This window comes from Lepisma saccharinum, chromosome 3, assembly GCF_977018435.1.
Source record: "Lepisma saccharinum chromosome 3, izLepSacc3.1, whole genome shotgun sequence".
Classification (NCBI taxonomy): Eukaryota; Metazoa; Arthropoda; class Insecta; order Zygentoma; family Lepismatidae; genus Lepisma; species Lepisma saccharinum.
In genome coordinates, this window is record NC_139231.1 from 104,191,060 (window position 1) to 104,212,455 (window position 21,396).

A 21,396-nucleotide genomic window follows, 5' to 3' on the forward strand; every position below is an offset into this window, starting at 1 on the left:
ATAAAAAGTGCAAAATTGTCGGTTGTAAGACGATAAATATTCAGATTGACAGCGAATACTTTCCAATGGAATTTTTCATTTTAAAAGAACTTAATGCACACATTATTTTAGGTGTTCCTTTCTTACGAAAGTACAAAGCAATTGTGGATTTTAGGAATCAGAATATAAGTTTAATAACTTCATCAGGAAAGCAAGTGTGTAGAACATTAGATAATAAGGATTCTAATGCGATAAGTGTTGAATCTGACAAGCTTGTATCTGATGGGAAGCACAATACTGACATAACTGAGAATGAATTCCAGTCATGTAGGATGTTAAAATATGTACATATGTTAGATATTGAAGCAAATTTTATGCCTTCTCAGAGGGATATTCACGAGAAAGTATTTGCAATTGTAGATATCGGTGATTCACAGAAACGTGATTTATTTTCACTCTTATGGAATTATCACGAACAATTTTCTGACAAACCAAGACATGCCAAGGTAGAACTATATAAGATACAGTTAGACAGTGACGTACCTATTGCCACGGCACCTTATCCTATACCAATTTCTAGGAGAAAGAATTTAGAAGATGAACTCGCCAAATGGGAAAGTTGGGGTATTATATACAGTATCAAGAATCTTCCCCATATTTAAATCCTCTACACATTGTGCCAAAACAAGGTGGTTTATGGAGACCAGTAGTGGATTTTAGAAATTTGAATAAGCATGTCATCAGTCCTCAAGTTAGAGTTGAACCAATTCATGAAATGTTACAACGATTTTTGGGATGAAAATATTTCTCTTCTATTGATTTATCGTGTGGCTATTTCCAGATCCCATTAACTCCAGAATCACATCTTTATACTGCTTTCACATATCGTGGTACACAATATTTATTTCGATATCTTCCCTTCAGCATACGATCTGCTGTGTCCATTTTTCAAGACAGGATGAACAAAATTTTCACGAGAGAATTCAACAACTTTGTTGTTTGCTATTTAGACGATCTCTTGATCTTTAGTAAAACTTGGCAGGAGCATTTAACACACCTGGGAGGTGTTCTGCAAAAATTGAAAGATGTTAATATGTCCATCAAGTTTTCAAAGTGCAAATTTGCTTCTAAATTGCTTTTCTTGGACATATTGTTTCTGGAAATGAAATTAAGGTAGATAGCAGCAAGAATTCTGCTATAATAAATTTGCCAACACCAAATAACAAAAGGTCACTTCGAAAATTCTTGGGTTTAGTTAACTGGAGAAGAAAATTCGTGAATAAATTTGCAGAAGTTGCCCATCCACTTTATGAACTTCTAAAGTCGAATATTCTCTGGACGTGGAAGGAAGTGCATGTAGAAGCTTTTGAAAGGTTACGTGATTTGGTTATATCTCCAGAAGCTTTAGCACAGCCTAATTTTTCTAAACCTTTTAACATAAATGTAGATGGTTCAAAGAAAGGTATTGGAGGTATTTTATGGCAAAATGGAGAGACACCAGAAGATAATCCCAGGATTATTCAATATGCAAATAGAGTCCTTCGTGGTAGGTAATTAGTTATCTTACAGTACACATGAAATCGAATGTTTAGCAATTATTTTTGGTTTTGAGAAATTTTATATTTATGTAGCCGGAACTAAAATTAATTGTTCACAGATCACAAATCTCTTTCTTTGCTGGAGTCAGCAAGAACTTTAAATCCACGTTTAAATAGATGGTGTTTAAAACTGCAAGGTTTTGATTATGATATCCACCATGTTTCTGGAGTAAACAATCAAGCGGCTGACACCTTAAGTCGATATCCCGATACTACTACAGGAAATATTTCTTTATCCGAATTGTTTATTAATAACTTAAAATTGGATATTATTGAAGAAGATATTTTGGAATTCTGGAAGGAGTCTCAACATCGTGGCGCATATTGTTGTGCTTTAATTCAGAAGATTGAGAACGGAAATCTTTTCAAGTCTTGTAAGACTCAGTATGCTTTCCAACATAGCATTTTATTTTTAAAATGTGTTTCTGAAGATAATTGGAGATTAGTTGCGCCAGTTTCATTAATACCGAAAATCTTACATAAACTGCATGATTTGCAAGGACATTTTGGATATAGAAAGGTTTTCAGTAAATGTAAGAAATTATATTATTGGCCAAAGATGAACTTCAGTATTAAACAGTATTTCAATAATTGTTTCACTTGCGCCAGAACTAAACAAGCTGTTTTGAAAAATGAAAAGGATGATTTACACGTTTATTCTACCAGTCCACATTATTTGATTTCAGTTGATTTGATAGGACCACTTTCGAAATCTCAAAGTTACACATTTATATTGACTGTGATAGACGTAATGTCTAAGTTTCTTATGGCATATCCTTTAAGGAAAGCAACATCTAGAGAAGTAATTAATAAATTTAAACTGCAATATTTTTATCATTATCCTGTATGTAATAGTCTACTGTCTGATAATGGTTCGCAATTTAAGTCACAAGAATGGAAAACTTTTGTGGAAGAATTTAAAACAAGGCATATCACAACTTCAGTTTATTCTCCGTTCGCCAATCCTATTGAACATAACAACAAGGAGTTAATTAGATTATTAAGACTGTACATAAGTAAAAGTCATGAACATTGGTCAAAATATTTAAGTTTTGTTTTAGGACTATAAAATAACTCCGTATCTGAAGTAACAGGATACACTCCAAATGAATTATTTTTGCATTATGAAATAAGAGATCCTATTTTAAAACAAATTGATTGGCCTGAGACATTGAAAGCAGTTCCTTGGAAATATAAATGTTTAATTGCCAAATCTCGTTTGAAGGAAAAATATAAAATCAAGCCTAAAGATAGATACACAAGGATAGAGACAAATGATATAGTATTAGTTAAAAACCATGGACAAAGCAGTGCTGAGTGTAAACGAATACACAAATTTATGAACTTGTGGCTTGGTCCATATTTAGTTAAAGAAGCCAATGGTAACTGTTGTGAACTGTTATCTTTGGATGGAAAGGGAACTGTACAAACACATAATGTATCCAATTTAAAGAAATTCAATTGTAGTCAGGAAAGAAAGTACGAATTATGTAAACTTAAGTAATTTCAAAAGATTTCAACAGCCTTTTATTAAGAAATGTTAATATATTTTAAATAATTATGATATGTTTTAAATATTTTCTGTGTTAATTAATGACAATATGTATGTCATGAGAAAGTTTGTTTTCATTGTAATTTTTCATGTTATCTAAAAATTTTAAAACCAACGTTCTAAAATTTTTCTCCTAAAGAGGGAGAATGTTGTGACTGTTTTCAAATTGTAAAATGTATAATCACTTCTTGTGTAAAAGAAAAAGAAAGAAATGATATAGCATACTGTTTTGTTGCGTAGCAACCAGTTGTAAGAAACAAGTGAAAGAAGATAACAAGAACGTTTTGCATATAGTTCGAATCATAGTAATTGGTGCATAATTTAATGTATTTATTCAGTGCAAATAATAAGTATACTCATCAGAGAACAGTGTTGTGATTTTGAACTATATACATTATTGTTATTTCATAATTTGCTGTGAAGTAGAACTGTGATTTACTGAGTATAATGTAAAATGCTCAAGCCTCTACGACACTAGCAGGTTCGACGGCTTTTTGGCAGCACACATGAAATACTCCATGAAAATGCACAACAAACACGGTTGACAAAATTTGTGTTTTTAAAATGAAAGAAACAAAACAGTTTTTTTTTGTTTTAAACATGTTTTGAACAAATTAAGAGTTTAAAACAATGCTAAAATGATGATTAATAGGAAATCTGTTAATCATCCAAGGAATGACTGTGTCTCTAGTCATAAAGTAAACACCTGATTAACTTCCTAAAATAACTATTTACGCTACTTTTAAATCTCGGATGCAAGCTGTTCGAGAAGGATAAACTAATCCACACTAACCACATGCTAGCTACTCTGTTTTTCGAAATACGAACATTCATCGTGAATGCAACAAAATACCGACATTAACAATGCATCTAAAAATATGTTTCTGGGGAGATCCAAACCAAGTGTCTCAAAATAATAATAATAATAAGGTTTTAACTAAAATAATTATATTTAATTAAAATAGTATTAATTCAAATAGTATTAATTCAAATATTCAAATTAATATTATATATCTATTACATGGATAGGTAAAAGGACGGCATAAGAATTGTGATATAACAGCACTTATTCATTGTCTATAGCTTACGTCGGCAAAATTTATATAAAACAAAGTCCTGGCAAGGAAGAAGGAAATTAATGTCAAATAGTAGATAAACAGTTGAACATAAAAAAAGGATGTTAGATCCAGATGACGGAAAGTAAGGTTCCTGGTAATATTTTATGCATGTTATTGTAAGTAGTTATAAATCTTGAATAAATCTTCTGTGTTACTGTCATACAAAGTCGTGTGATCCCAATATAATCCTTGCCTTCCAAAAAGTTTGGCAGAAGTAAATAACCCTAGATTAAACAAATATATTTTCATTATTTCATTATTTAATTGTTGTACTTGGTAAGCCTTTCGGGGGGGGCGGGGGTCCGGATCCCCTTAAATACGTCCTTGATTAACAACTATGTGCAGTATGTCCAGTGCGGAACAAATCTGTTTCATGCATATGCTATTCAATTTTATAAATGTTGTAGAGGAAAAATGAAAGAAAACAGAGCCAGGTGTATTGAAACGTGTCCCCCGTGCAGTCATTACGATATGTTTCTTTGTTAACTGAATATATATTTTCAGCCACTGAACAGACTTCTGTGCACAATAAACAAAATGACACGGATTGAATGAATTTTTTTTAAAAAAAAAAAAACAAGTCTTAAGAAATCGTTACAACACTGTGTTTTTAAACATTTGCAAAAAAACAATAAAGTGTGTTTTCAAGGTTTAAAATAAGTTATATGTTACATATATATGTTTTATATTTCTATAATGCTATAACTTGCGAGTCCGTCCACTCCATTCCATCAAAAGTTGAAGAAACAAGACCTAACCCTTCCCTAACCTGCCAGATAGGCTCGGCTCCACTCGGTGCGTCCCCCACTTCGAGCATCAGCACGATTTCCTTTGAAGAATGCCGCTACTAGTCGGGTTGGAATCGACAACACGTACCCACTTGCTCGGCTTTTGCGTGCGGCCTTGCCAACTGGCATAGTGAGGACGCGCCATTAAGAAAGTGTGACCCTACAGAATGAAAACGTTTTTATTGATGCTTGCAAACTTTCACGTTCACGAACACGTTCCAGTTGGCCATTCTGTTGTTTTGAAATAATGTTAATGACAATCTAGAACTTCTGTTGACCAGGATGAAATATATTAATAAACATAGTAGCAAGTATGTGTTTTTTTCGAAACTGGAATGTGCAACATGAAACGAATTTTTCTATTTATCAAAACTAGTTAAAACTAACAAGGAACATCCGATTTTGGATGTTTCCTTTTCAATATTATAAATGGCTACAAAGACAAATAGATAGCTATTTCTTTTTCATTTTCGTTTCATCTCTACTGTCTCATTTTAAAACTGTAGTGTACACAGAAACGGAGGAAGACATAGAGAGGGAGAGAGCAAAAACTACTTTAAATTATTTCTCAAGATACAAATAAAAGGTGGCTTGATGGCCGAGAGCGTTAACTGGTCGACACTTTCGATCTCGCCATCGAAGTTCTCGGGTTTGAGTCTGGTCCGGGAAAGGGTGTTCTTGTGAGTGTTTCTTTAAAAAATCATTTTAATCACCACTAATCCTCATAGTCGCGATTAGCCAAGAATATGAGAAAGCAACGCTTTATAAAAAGACACAAAATATAAGCATGTTTACAATATAAATACAAAATCACTATTATACACATTGTAGCCACTCTGAACATGATTCCTGGGATGAAAGAGACTTCTATATTTTTGAAATAAGCGTGAGAACAAAAACACTTCCTGGTTTTGAAAGGTATAACTTTAATACCAAAAGTAGTATTCTACAGAAATGTTCACAGTAGTTATAAAAACTCATAAAGTTTTCGTGGTGTTCATTGGAATTACAAATGCTCAATGTGCGCGCCACCTGTTACGCGGGAAACATCGAGACGATAATCCAGCTCCAACCACACCTTCTCAAGCGTATCCGGTGTGATGAAGTTGACAGCTGTACTGATGCGTTCCTGAAGATGATTCAAGGTTGTGGGTAGTGGAGCTACATAGACCTGGTCCTTCACGAACCCCCAAAGGAAAAAGTCACAAACTGTCATGTCCGGTGATCGTGGGGGTCATTTGCATAGATTTTGATCATTGGGTCCAGCTCCTCCTATCCAACGGTGTGGGAGGTTGTCATTCAGAAAGCTGCGTACAATTTGATGCCAGTGTGGGGGCGCTCCATCTTGTTGTAGAATGTAGTCACCTCTCTCTGCAGCAAGTTGAGGAATTAACCAGTCACGTAGCATTGTTAAGTAGCTTTCACCTGTGATTGTTGGCCCCTCAAAGAAGAACGGACCGTACACTCGACGCTCTGACACTGCACAAAAAACATTCACCTTGGGTGAGTCACGTTCCACATCAAGAGTGGCATGCGGATGCTCGCTTCCCCAGATCCTAACATTATGCCTGTTCACTTTTCCACTCAAGTGGAAGGTCGCCTCATCACTAAAAATCATCTTTGTCAGAAAGGTTTCATCATCCTCCATTAAAGTGTGGATAGTCTCGCAAAACTCACGTCGCTTTACCTTGTCTTGTGGATATAACTTTTGAACCAATTGCAGCCGGTACGGGTGAAAACGCAAACGCTTCCGTAAAATCTTGCTTACGGCAGTTTGTGGCACCTGCAACTGCCTGCTGGCTTGACGTGTTGATTTTCTGGGACTGCGAACAAAGGCTCCTCGTACACGCTCCACAATTTCCTCAGAGATGTACGGTCGGACAGAATGTTCTTTTCTTTGATCACAAATGCATCCCCTCTCAACAAATGTTTTATGCCACTGCAGAATGGATTTGTGTGTAGGTGGATCAACATTAAACTTCCGTTTAAATGCACGCTGCACTCTCACAACACTGCTTGTTTTGACAAATTCTAACACGCACCAGCTTCTTTGCTGCGGAGTGAACACCATTTTCGATGTTGCTGCCCTCTAACTACCGAATTCACAACTAGCGATTCTGAAAAGAAATATATTTAAATATTTTGAGTTAACTGAGCTTTGGATATCAATTTTATCAAAATATTCAAGTAACTATTAATTTTATGACATCTTGAAACCAGGGAGTGTTTTTGTGCTCACGCTGTATTTTCCGGAGATAAACAGAGATCACGAGGTTTCCGCTGCATGACGTGGCAGTCGAATCCTCATGCAAAAGTCATGCCAGAGACGGATTACTTATTCTCAGAACTAGCAGGCGTTGACACGTGCAGCTGCCTGCCACTCACCCACTGCTCTCTGCAGGTGAATATTTCACACTGTTGTTTGTCAGCTGTGAAAGGAAGGTCCTGTTCGCAGACAACTGCCTGAGTGATTCTTTCCCACGGCTGCATTGGACGCGATGAATTTCGTATCGAAAAAGCTCGGAAATGTGGTTATAATGTTCTCATGCTATGTAATGGAAAATACAACATTTGCATTTTATCACCACCATTCATGTGCATCTACACGCAAAGCGATAGTATGAAAACCGCTACAGCGCTACGACATCAGGGGTCCCGGTTCGAATCCCGGCATGGGTGTTCTTTGTGAGTGTCCCTCCATCAATGTCATCATATCACTTATCGTCATCTTCGCGATTATGCAAAAGTGACAGAAAAGAGAAGTAAAATAAAAGAAATGAATCAATCCATAGTGTGCGACTACATGTAGACTACATAAAATTCAACAACACTACTTTCACCTTTCCTGGTGAGAATTTCCATGCCCACTCTTGTTACATTCATTTCTGTTGTATTAATAGCGGAAAAGGCGACGTACAGTCAGCGGCAATAAAAATGGGACACCTATATCCTGAAATACTCCTTTCCCTGCAGGGCGTTATGTGTGTTGCTTAACTCTACGGTTGCAGTAGAAGCTACCATTGAAAATTTGCTATAAAAATCCAATTATTGCCGTTGAGTCGGAAAACCTTCGTTTCTGAACCATCCCTTGACATGTGTGGCCAGGCCTCTAACATTTACTTGCTTCCACCGGAAAATAGGCAATATCTAGGCTTGATATTGCTGAGGACACCTATTTGACCTTCTCGGGGGTGCAACCTAGTAGAAGACATTCGATTTTAGTTACCGAAATCCCTTTTAGCATTCTCACCTACCATATTCTTCCAATTCTTGTCCTTCAATCGTCGCCTCAATACACCCCCACCACATTCACATACCACTCCTCGCAACCAACGTCCCGTCAACCATGACATTCTCCAATGCCTTGTCGGGTTCGATACCCGGAGGAGGCACATAGTGGTTCAGATTCCACTTTAAATTGTACGCCAGTCCCGATTAGTCTTACTGTGCATAAAGTGGACTTAAAACACGAAATCAATTAATCCAATGCCTTGTAACTTCATGAGTGAAAAATACACTGACCCATTGAAAATTCTACCAGTATTCCTGTTCTTTTCAAGACCCCATTTGTGTCTCCTAATACATTAATAAATTAACCAAAAACTAGTAACGCAGAAAGTAAGTGTCATACTGGAATATCTTATAAAACGTGAGCGAATCTTTCATTCGTTACTTACAACTTCCTAAAATAAGAGGGCACGATTGGCTGTCCATAGGGAAGTTCCTCAGCTCCATCGGGCACTTGGCTTTAATTGTTAACCTAGAATAGAAATGGAATGGTTTAAGTTGAATCACGTGCTTCGTGGATCAATTTTATGACTGCTTACAAATTATGAGGTTTTCTGACATATTAATTGTTCAACATTATCATCATCAACTACAGATGCTCATATTTAACAAATCCCTGTATTTATATTCTAGTTTTTGAGTTAATGGCTAATAAAATTCATGGTGGATATGTAGTAGAGATATATTATCATAGATATACTATGTATTTATAAATCAATACACTTTGATACAATTAAAGCAGAAGATACTTCTTGCAATAATTAATCAAGGTGTATACAAAACAAAATTGTATGACCTTCATATGGCGAGTGGTAACGGTGCTCCCGTGAAATCGAGGAGCCACGAGTTGGAAAGTGTAACTATACTCTGTCCCAGCTAACTGTGGAGCCAGGCTGCGCATAGCGTCAGAGAAGAGGGGGAAATCTAGTGGCCAGAGCGAAGCAGAACACACTGCTCGAAGGCTGGTAACTGCAGTCGTTTTCCACCTCTCCACGCAATTCTGTCCCTCTCACGTGTTCATTGGTGGCGCCGTCTCGCGTCACTACTTGCGGAGAGACTTGTTTTCGTTCTCCTGCTCCAGAGTTAGCTGGGACAGAGTATAGACTCAGAGTTTCACTATAGGTATATCCCACATATCATATGTAGTTTGGGTTTTCAAGCTGTTAATAGTACTATTACTAAGCTATTACTGTAATCTTGTTGTCATCGTTTGTGACAGTTACCAAGGTAACGAGTCATGTTGTTGCAAGCCAGTGCTCATTGGTCGTTACTCGTTATGCACAAGCGGGCTTTCGCGAGACGATGCTCTACTCTTCAGAAGAAACTGCCGCCACACAATCTTATCAGCTGCTGAGGCCACGGAAGTGAATTGTTATTTTCCATTCTCAGTCTCGGACAGTGACTCTCGCCACGTCTTCATTTCTTCTTCTCCATCTTTACGGTGCTTCCGGAATGTCCTGGCGACATCGCCGATCGAGCAGAACAGCCTGCTCCTTGCAATATCCCTCCTGGGAGGGATGCTGGGAAGGCATCTCACAGGGAGATTCTTCTCCAGTGATGCTCAAGCGTGCGAAATGAAATGGCCACATGCTTTTACCAGGAGTAGCTGAATGGGAAGTAGGATTTCCCGCGGGTGATTTTGTGAGGCATGTTATCTTGCAGATTTCTGTGGTGTGGCGGTTGGCCCTGGGTTCGAATTCTATTCGTTTCGATCGTTCTGCGGAGGCAGGAAGAAACGTAAAATTATTATCTGAGGTCGTAATTTCACTTCACAGAATTCTACTTTTTATAAATACAGTAAAGGCAGGGAAGAAAAAGCGCTGTTTTAGTTAAAGGTCCAATGCTAGTATTTTCTATGTGCATACCAAAAATCCTGTGATGCTGACCATTCCTGGAATTCGATTAGATATCTATGGAATTACATTTAATAAGTAATTTTACTATGTTTAGGAGCCGATATCGCGTGAGAGACCCGGGATTTATTCCCAGAGCGGTTGTTCTTAGGTGGTGAGCTTTCCGGCAATGTCCTTGTATCTCTCGGCCTTCGAAGAGACGACCAAAGTGTGATACCGATCACACCATCCGCAATACGACCGAGATCCAGAATATGTAGGACACTATCTCTAAATTGCCTGAATGCCTTCATTGCGCGGTAAAGCACAGGAAATGGCTTTACTATTTTTGTTTGGTAAACTATTTTATCGTAATAAATTATTATTGATAGTTAATAGATTGATAATCTTGTCTTTGCACTGCCTGTTATCACACAACGAAATTCTTGTAATTCTTAGATTGAACTGATCAACATCGATTTCATTGCATGGAACATCCATTTCATTTCATGGAACATCGATTTCATTTCATGGAACATTTAAAAGATTCTGAGATGAATCTATCCACTGAAACCAGATTTGGATTAAGACAAGTCATATCACATCATTTCTCCAGCAATTATATTTTCAAGATTTGATGTTATGCACAATTTCATCCATTCTCCAGTTGTGCTACACGTTGGACCTGGTAAAAGAGAGAGAGAGAGAGAGAGACTTATAAGAAAATTGCTCGGTGCAGGGTACTTGAGAACGTGAACAATCCTGATTAGCCTTTCTGTGCATAAAGTAGACTTGAAACTTAAACTCAAACAAAGAACAGAAATGAGAACTAGAATTTGTACGTACTTTGTTATGCACAAGAAAAGAACCTTGAATATTGCATAACATGATGTTTAGGCCAGAACTATCAAATTATGATCCTATTCATTGACAACGCGAACAGGTATGCCTCTGTTCCCGTGTGCTTTAACAATTTCCTACTGTAGTAACATGACTTGTATGACACAAGTAACAATGTGTCGTGCACCCTTATGATAGCTTCGTTCACTATTTTTTCAATAAAAATGTTAAATATTCATATTCTTGAAATGAATCAATTTAGGTACTGCAAACTATTTTAATTTCTACTTTACCAAAAATTCTAATGTGATCGAAAGAAACTCATTTCAGACTTGCATTTAGCACACTTGAAATACAGGATGATTCAAGAAGATCTTTAACGAATTGCAATTTAGTAACGTACTGTACCCTGTATGTAACAGAAAGGCACATACATGCATTGAACTAACCGTATGGAATAGAGGATTTCGCCATCATCGTTGATACGTAGAAGCTTGTTAGGAACAGTTATGGTGTGAACGTATGAGTTCTTCCCGTTGTGGAAGTAGGTATCAGGCTTCCAAATCCTCTCCAGCATCTTGATACTGAGGCTGAGATTTTTCAGTGGTCCAGGAAAACTGAGTCTTGCGTCTCTCCAATACTGGCGGAAGTAGCAATCCATCGAGTAGTCCTGCATTCACCAAAACAGAAATCTTATTTAGCATTGATTTACATGTCACTAGCTGTTTGGATCATAAAGTCCCACTTACTACCTTGGGAAAAGACAAAGATAATTCGGTGAACCGTAATTCCGTAAAGCTGTAATTCCATTTGAACCGTAATTCATGGAAAATAAGATAAGTTAGTCGCGACCATTAAAACACATGCGCAAACTGGACGAGTCCAATGACCAGTAGCCAAATAGGTGTGACGGCTACAAGTGGAACGCATGCAGGGAAGCACGTTCCGCGCAAAATCGTTTCAGTTCTAGGTATTACGAGTTGTAACATCACAATCACAACATTAAAAAAAAGTGGGTAATGATAAGTAACCGCATGCGCGCAAGTGAAATACTGGCCATGTGAGTACGGTGAGATTAATTTCACAACATCTCACGCGCTTCTGCGTTTTCGGCTTGAGATCGAGTCATGGCTCTCGAAGCATCCAATAAACAAGTGAGCCGCTGACGTCACCTCAGCCCAGCACCTATCATTAGCCCCCTTGCTCACACACTACGCTGTTGGTAGGCTCGCTAGGAGCTACACTCGTGCAGTAAGCTGGAGATGTTCCGAATATAATCTGACTATGCCTACATATGCGTTTGGATTCGTCCGTTTGATAATTAATCAAAATAGAAAACAAGCACTAAATTATTTTAATATACTAAAGGTAAAATACAAATTAATTTATTGTAAGTGTATTTACTAATATACTAATTTACTAATACAACACAACAGCCAATTTTTAGAAAGTCTTACAGCGAAGATCTTAAGCTCGCTTCCTGTGTAAACTTCAAAGTTTGTACTTCGTGTTCCGGAATGTTTTGTTGATTTCCAGAGAGCAAATTATTGAAATATTTCGTTTTCTTATATCCATTTCGGTGACCCGTTTTTTCTGTTTATTTCTTAGGTTAGAAGTGAATACGCATTGTAAAGCTACGTTTCCATTCTGACAAGTTCCAGACTCATGACGCGCAACATGCGCCGGCCTATGTTGCGCGTCATTTAGTGCACTGTTTCCAATTCAAAACTACTACTACAAAATACGCCCGCAACAACACTGGAGTGCAGGGCCGCAATGTAGCGTGTGCAGTGCTTGAGAGTAGTTCAGTGTTTCTTCTCTTGTATTGTTAAAATTTGGAGGTGATTTAACTTGTGTAAAGATGGACAATACAGCTATGACGGGTTTTGTGGTTTTGGTCGAACTAGTGACATTCCACAACACTGACTCTTGTTCATATTGCTCTTTAAGTTTTACTACTTTATCTTTCGACCACTCCATATTGTCCACAAAACAAACACTCACGTACAACTACACAACCAACTACACTCAAATAACAGGACGTTGTGTCGTGACGCCGCTTCAGTCCGAACAGGGAGCACGTGGTTGTAGTCGCGTCGTCTGTTTCTACTCTAGTGCGCATGCCCGTGCCCCAGGAACTTGCTGCAGGCTGTTTCCATTGTCCGCGGCGCATTTTGTGCGTCAAAATCGTTTGGGGCAATTTTGTCCCCGGCATTTGCGCCGAGGCATGTTGCAGACAGTTTCCATTTCAACAAATGTTTGGAACATGCCACGTCGCATGCTGCGCGTCATGTTGTACGGCAAATTTGTGGTAATGGAAACGGGGCTTTACTTCGCAAATCTTTGCTATAAATTTCCTCAAATATTCACGTTCAAAATAGTGTATATGTGCGCAATGTAATGAACTTACCATATCCAATTCAGAAACTGGTCCCATGCTTCGGATCAATATATTAGTTTTCACTACTGTAGGGTAGCCTGAAAGAATAAAGCAGAAACCAAATTATCAAGTTGTGTTACAACGTAAAATTCAAGGAGCTTTTCGGTGAAATAATATAGGAATGGACAATACGCCATGAACCATGAAAAGGACCCACTCATCACTAAAATATTAATCTCTTAGTACAAAATGCAATTCTTCTCATCGCCTGGAAAGACCCAGAGATTGTCCTGCAGGGCACCGTATTTTATAAAAGTTTACTACCAAGCTTCTCACCATGTCTCCGCGGAAGTCCACGGGTTAGAGTCCCGGCCTGTGCTTGCATGTTTCTTTGTGAGTGTTCCTTCATCAGTTCCATCTAATCATCACTCATCCTCATCGTCGCGATTTGCTCAAAGGAAAGAAATGCAACTTACAATAAATCAATAAAAACAAAGAAAGGGAAAAAACATAATGATCATGATAATACAATAAAGATACTATAAATATTACACGATGATAAAATATTACATGAATTGATTAGTATGTATACTGTGGAGTAAAAATAAGTAATAAGTGTGTGTGTGTGTTAGGAGGTGATAGGTATGCATTATATGATGCGTAAGTGCAGGTGCAATTATTAAAATGCAATTATTATTATTATTATTAGCAATAATTAGTGTTACGATGAACGCATACCTATCAATATTTTTTCTTATTTTTGCGATAAAGAATAGTAATTCAATATGGAATTTTGGCCAAATGCCTGGGTCTACAATGACCATTGGCTAAACCAGCCACTTGGATATACTCGACAGGTTAGGGTATGACATTTTACCACCAATCTCAAATCTGTATCTTAAGTCTGCCAGCTCGAGGATCGTGCGTGAGGGAAAGGGAAGGGAATTATAACTGTGAATTCAAGTTTTATGCGATCATATAGAGTCATGTAATGCTGCTCCTTTAGCTTAAAGACAACACCATTTTTCTTGTCTTGGGACTTTTCCAAAAGTTTCCATCAAATCTCCTTTAATACATGCCAAGAATCTTTTCCGTAGTGTTATCAAAGGTAGCGACGTGACGCACCGTTTGCATCCGAGATAAGTGTAATGTTTGCCCAGAGGCGGGAAAATCTGTGGTGCTTTATTTTCCCCGCTTCCTCAACGACCGTAACTTTGGCCTCGTAAACCTGCAGATGAGCTCTCGGAGCCCCAATTTAAGCAATCGATAGGTAAACTCATCTTCACATTGATCCTCACCTTCAAAACCATTTTACCTTGCTTCAGAAACAGTTAAAATGTAACGAGCCTTGTACTAATCTGCTTGGCTAATTTTGCTATTAGCGGGTCTTTGCCCAGCCAAATATTTCTGGCGACATTATGTGCATATTCATGCTATGACGTGGGGAGAATATATATTGTATGATGATCATGGGTACCGGGAGGGGTTATTGGGATCCTTCATTTTAAATTAGAAGATAAAAAGGCTTATTATAATCATCAATCAAAATAGAGTTGAGTTCATTATTATACCACCAAAATGGTTGAAGTAAAAAATGCTTTTGAGCAGAAATTAAAGATATCATTGGGAAAAAGTGATTTAAAATGCATGGACAAAATCAGAAATTCACATTTTGCGTACTCTACCACTTAAATCTAAGCACTAAATGGATCCATTCTTTTAAAAATTCAGGAAAAACTATTGATGTAAGAGTTTACTTTTTAAACCTTTTTTTGAGCTGTGTTAAAGTTTGACAAAATATGCATTTCAGTACATTAAATGTAAGAAATATTAAAAATTAAAGGAAAACTGTTTTCATCTTTGTAGTGCCTAGAGTGGAAACCTGTCCAATAGTTATTATTACTATTATTATTATAAATTAATAAAACAATATTTTATAATTACCTTGAAATATAACAGTAAGTATAAATAAAATTACATATTATAATTGATTATGTATATTAGATTATATAGGTGTGTGTGTGTGTGTATATATATATATATATATATATATATATATAGACTATGTGCGTGTGTGTTAAATTTTAAGGTCTCACTACAAACATTTCTCTGTCAACGCCCATAAGGCGTTGTGTGTTCGGTAATCTTTGGAAACTCTAGTTGTGTGGGGATGAGTTTAAAGGGTCCTTGGAAGAATGGCCCAATTCACACAATGGACGGATTTAATGGTGTCTAAGATTTGTTAAAAAAGCTTCAAAGTGTATTATAATTGAAATTGAGTTTTGTTTCAGTCTCTCACGCTTTCTGGCAAAGAATGGTTCGTGAGGAAACGGAGGATTAAAAGAGGAGAACAAAAACTTAGGTAATTAAGAGTGACGGTTTTGGAGGACATTTTTGCACAAACAGCGGCTCTCCTCACTTGTAAAAGCGGCATTATTTAATCAATCACCTCCACGAAGGACAAGAATATTCGCTTAACGCCAAGCGGTGAAGAGTTGGCGGAAGTTTCTTCGTGAACAATATCGTCCTCTAACACAGTTTTCATTTCTGAAGCTCTTCCATTTTGCCTTTCTGGCTGGAATCAAGTCATAACTGAAGCCAGATGCATGACAATAAGATACAAGGAATTATTCCAACTCGCTTCCAATGCAAAGTTTATTTTTGAATATGTCTTAAGCAACAATTCTCAACGTTGGTGACAATGGTTCTTTATTAGCTTGGATATTAATTGGGCATTATGTGTTATCTATATTCTTCCGTTCTTTCGATCACTTTCGAAACATCGTCTTTCCTCGCAGCTTAAGGTGAACTTTGAACTCATGGACGTCACACCACAGTCCGATTCGGGTTTCAATTCCGCCCCAGCCGATCCTTCATAAGTTCTCTTAATTATTCGTGGTCGTAGTATCTGTTAACCAAAAGTGACAGGCGTTATTTAACCAACACAACCACCAAGATAAAAATAACTTATTCATCTCAAAACAACGAAAGATGCGCTCCTTCTCGAAACAAAGTGTTATGAAATGAAAGAAAAAGAGACTGACTAATGTTCAATTAGGATATATTGAAGTTTTGCTGAGTTGAGATTTATAGGTGATGATGGTCTGATGCTTCAGTACACATTCCTTAACGCAATTCGGTACAAGATATGATTGTGAAAGTTGCTTTATACACGTAAAGCCAAGTCGTCGCCTTGTAATCAAGAGGTCCCGGGTTCGATACTCGGTGGAAACACATAGTGTTTAAACTGTAGGTCCAGTCCCAATTAGCCTATATGTGAATAAAAGTGGACTTCAAACAAAACTCAATTCATTCATTATCACCAGGGGAACAAATTTACATGTAAATACATATTTATGTATGAAGCTGAGATGAATTAGGCTACCTTTGTATTATCTTTTTATTTTCCATATATTAGGTTTTGGCTCATATTTTACATATTTTAGTTATTTTTACATATTATTTCCATATTTCAGACCATTTCTCAACATATACTCCATATTTGTGCAATAATATATTCGTATGTCCCTGTGTGACCGAAAGAGTTTGGTGAAATTCTTGCGAATAAATTTGAAATACACACAGATTACTTCTTGCGATATTGAACGCAGATTTAGTCAATACAAATCCATCTTAAAAGGCAAGAGAAGGAAATTCATGTTCGAACACTTACAACAAAATTTTGTTATTCATTGTTTTGGAAACAGAAAAACACATTTTGTGTTGTTTTACAATGAATGTCAATGTAAGCATACTGTATTTTACGTAGCTCGTGTAGTGTCATGTTATTAAAAAGATACTTTCTTTTTACAATTTTAAGTCCATATTTAACTCTATATTTTGCTGAAAATAACTAAATATGTATTTACATATTTAGCACATTTAAAAATCAGTTCCCTGATTATCACTATGCACAGTGTCTGTCTTTAAAACGAGCATTCTGTTATGTGTATTACAGTTATAGAATAGAATTTTATCTCCCATTACGTAATATCATTATAGAGGACTATGAATACTCGTGCGTTTTGTAACATCCTTTCTGAACCCAAACCAAACCTTCCCCTTCGTGGCGCGAGCAGCTGAATTATTAATCGCTGGTCAAGGCGATGGTGAAGCTGCCGAGTAGCTGAGTCGACGGCCACTTCCGGGCGAAGGCAAGTTCCGACTTGTCCGAAAGAGCATTCGGCAGGAAAGCACGTTCGAGAGATTCCGAGGCGCAAATCGGCTTTCAACTTGGAAACGGCCGAAGAAGAATTCACCAGAAGGGAAGGATCAATGGCATTTAGGCGGATTTGGAACTCGGGAACGATTGCAGACCATAGTGCGTTGGAATAATGACGTTTCCAGTCTGTTGAGTATCGCACAGGATTCAAAATTCTATTGAATCTACATGGTGAGTGAATTTCGTTACATTCAGAGGTAATTCCTGAAGGAACTTGGTTGAGTATAAATGTGAGAAACCAAATACGAAGAAATGTCTGCGGAAACTACGCATCATTCACTTTTCTTTTATGTGTCCAAGGTTTACGAAGAACAACAAATGCATTAATCGACGCAATCATTGCCGTTTCCAGAAATGGGGAGAGGCTTATATCCTTCCGTTTACCAAAAACGTGGGAATGGGACATGAAGGGTGGGCATGTAAAATAGCGTTTAGGAAATTCTGCACATTATTTTGGTTGTTTAACCTACTATTTCATCACAAATACTTCCGGGGCCGTGTTAACTACATTTTTGTCCGAGCGGGATGTTTTCCATCAAAATCGTACCCTCTGTCCCGGGTATCATGGGAGCAAGCCCGCGCATAACGGTAGAGAAGGAAAGCAAACCTATGCGCGCTGCTGAAAACTGCTGGTAGCTTCGGCCGCGTATTGCCCTCCATGCACTCACTTTCCTTCTCGCGCGTTCATTGGTCGAGCGTTTTCCAGTCCTACTTGCGTAAAGGACTTGTTTTTGTTGGCTTGCTCAAGAAATTCCCCGAACATATTGTAGCTGTGAATTATGGTGGGAATATCTTTGGTTGAACGAGGTGATAAGCGACACACACATCTCGTGGAAACGAACCTTCGAAACTAAATGCAACCTCTCTCACAGGAGTGACACGCTAACTGCACGTGACGCCTGTCGCTCGGATTGGGCTGTTTTAAACGTACATCGTGTTGTCGCTCATTTAGGAGGTTGTGCATGCGCAATGTTTACTTTTAGAGACTGAATGGACATCGTGTCGCTTGTCACTTCGGTGTGAAACCCAAATGTCTCGCGTCACTTGTGTCTTCGGTCTGAAGCTGCATTAGAGACCTCGGAGACGGGAGGGGGCGGAATGCGGCAAAGTAATTAATGCTTAAGACTGGGCTGGGCATTGAATCTATGTTATAATATACTTTTGGAGGAAACGGTCTTCTCCTTTCAGGAACCACGCTGTTACATTGAATTCTGAATAAATAAAAACAGAAATATTGGGTGTTGATTTCTTCTACTATTGTATGGATTTTTATATTGGAAAATAAAATTTGTCACGAGCAAGCCATCATTCGGCACAAAGTTGCCTTGAACACACTCGAAATTCGAAATTTTCACATTGTTCTCACACGAAGTTCTCCTAAAATATCTCGCCTTCTGCGATCCTCAGCGGGCAAATGACCAGCACTTACCTTTCCCGTGAGTTGGCACTTGGCTGCTCTCGTAGTCCTTCAAAAGGTTCTCGAGGACTTTCGAGATGTTGCGGATGACCATGGCATTCCCTGGACGAGCCCTGTGCAGAGGGTTCCTGGAGTGCGTCCACTTCGGGGGCAGTTCATCCCCCAGCGGAGGAGGCACCAATGTCTCTGACGTGTTCACATCCTCCGCCGACAGCCACTCGCCGTGGATAACGCAGAATACCCTGCAAAGATTGTATAGACCAATAAACTGGTTTGTTACTTATTCAACACTTGTGCTCGAATGTTCGACGGCCGGAGCATGATGATGATCACATCACCTTCAAAAAATGTCCGAGAGTGTGAATGTGTGTGGCCTACCTCCATATCATCCATATACGTGCTGTGAGGTGTGTGTGTGTGGCAGAGGAAAGATGAAATTAATTTCCTTTTAAAACATTTACCAAACTTTCCTATAATGTACATTAGTTTCCAGGTTCAGGCCCCCTCTTTCAAAAGAAAATCTTGTATGTATGTGCTACTGTCGAAAAATATTCGTTTCACGAACAAAAAAAAATCATTGCCTTGAACAAACAAGATATCAGAGTGCAGAGTTCAAACACGTGGTTCAAGCAGATAGGTTATTTATACGTATAATGAAACGTATAGAACAACTTAGATGGAGCAACATACTGAGTTCGTAGCCATGTGCACTAAGTTCAAATCTCCTGCAAATGAGTTACACCACACATACACTTGTTTCTGCGACATAACTCTCTCTCCATAGACCTCCAACAATTCTCGATGAATTTCAGATGGTTTCTTTCCCTTGACCCATAAAAAACGAATAACACTGCGCACCTCCTCCTTGGAGTAATGTTCAAGTCGTTGCGCCATCTTTGAATTGCTCTAGATAGCCTACCAGACGGGTTGACGTAGTAGGCTGTAATTACCGTCAGACTTGCATCGCCTTGGTATCTGACACATACAAAAAATTTAATTAGCTACACAAAAGACTCTGGGTTTTACAGACAAATTCACCTTACTTTTTGATACAACTAGTAGAAGCCTTTTTTCTCCTGAAAATTCATATTATTTATAGAAATTGTATGTACACTCCTGTTCACATAAAGTGACACACTTTATGGAGTTTACCAATTGAAGAATGTGTCACATTATCTGAACAGGAGTGTACACGAAGCAGATAAAAATTTACGATGAATGCCTTTTCATTCCTTCATCCAACCTCTTTCTTCTTGGAGATGATTCGATATGGATGGGTTCTCACGAGTCCGTGCTGTGGGTGACGTTTCCGACACAATGTGCAAATGTCTCGGAACTCAGATCGGCACCGCTCGACTCGCAAAGATTAAACGGAATTGGAAATATTGAAGGCTGAAAACTCTTCTACGTTCAAGTTCAGCTGTTGTTTCCCCTCGATGAAAGCGGTGTGGAAGGAGGGAAAGAAGCGTAAATAGAATCTTCCTTGTCCGTCTTCGCTGAGTTTGATGTAGCTACATATTTTACTCGAGGATGGCAGGAATAAGTGAGGGTAAAGGAAAACCGAGAAGTGAGGTCAAGATGTCGCGAACAAGATAAACTAGCAATCAGGGGTTCACAGTAGTCCCCAAATGTCTGCGTGTTCCAAGAGAAATGACTTCTTAGAATTAATCCAAGAGATCTGGAAAAATCTGAGTGTGTTTATCAGTCTAGGAACATTGTCGTATGTAGTATTATTTTGTTAACTAGACGTACGTTGCAGTACATTTATTTTTTGGAATTAAATTAAGTTAATAGTGTATATACGAGTAGTGTATAAATGCTCACACACACTTTCTTACTTTATTTCTCGTTACGTCTCCATTTTCCTATATTTTTCTATTACTCTCTCTTTCTGTCTCCTTTCTTCTCCCTCTTTAATTTTCTTTCTTTTCCCGTATTTATTTTTCTTTTTCCTTTATTTTTTCTTTCTCAAGCTGCTTCTCTCTCCTTTTTCTATTTCTTCTCCTCTCTCTCTTTTTCTTTAATTTTCTCCCTCTCTTGTTGTCTCTCTGTTCTCATCTACTTTCTTTGTCTTTTCTCTCTTCGCTTTTCTTTTCTCTTCCTCTCTTTCTTATTTTTCTCTCCATCACCTACTTTCTCTTTTTTATCTCTCCCTCTCTTTATTTTTTCTCCCGCTCTCCCCACTACAAAGGTCCAAACCACGTTTTTGGAATAGACTGAGACTGCAGGTGCAATGAAAATCGTACAATTCTGAAAAATAATTTAAGGACGACATACGATAGAAAGAAAATAGATGCAACACGTAGAAGTTATCGTTTATACGGATATAGCAACAATATACACACACCACTAATGTTTTACGAGGATTCAAGTATTTATAAT

The 21,396-nt window shown here is 37.9% G+C and overlaps 1 protein-coding gene across 1 annotated transcript in view; it reads right to left on the reverse strand.

The window, feature by feature from the left end:
- Positions 1–19,108, reverse strand: part of LOC145985625 (gamma-aminobutyric acid receptor alpha-like) — a 58,788-nt gene extending 39,680 nt beyond the window's left edge. Inside the window, exons 1-4 of the mRNA XM_083119695.1 lie at positions 19,027–19,108; positions 13,406–13,473; positions 11,445–11,665; positions 8,713–8,795 (exon numbers count right to left, since the gene is read on the reverse strand). Of these exons, the coding sequence (XP_082975821.1) occupies positions 8,713–8,795; positions 11,445–11,665; positions 13,406–13,473; positions 19,027–19,108 (454 nt within the window). The remainder of the gene's footprint in view (positions 1–8,712; positions 8,796–11,444; positions 11,666–13,405; positions 13,474–19,026) is intronic.
- Positions 19,109–21,396: the final 2,288 nt, after the last annotated feature.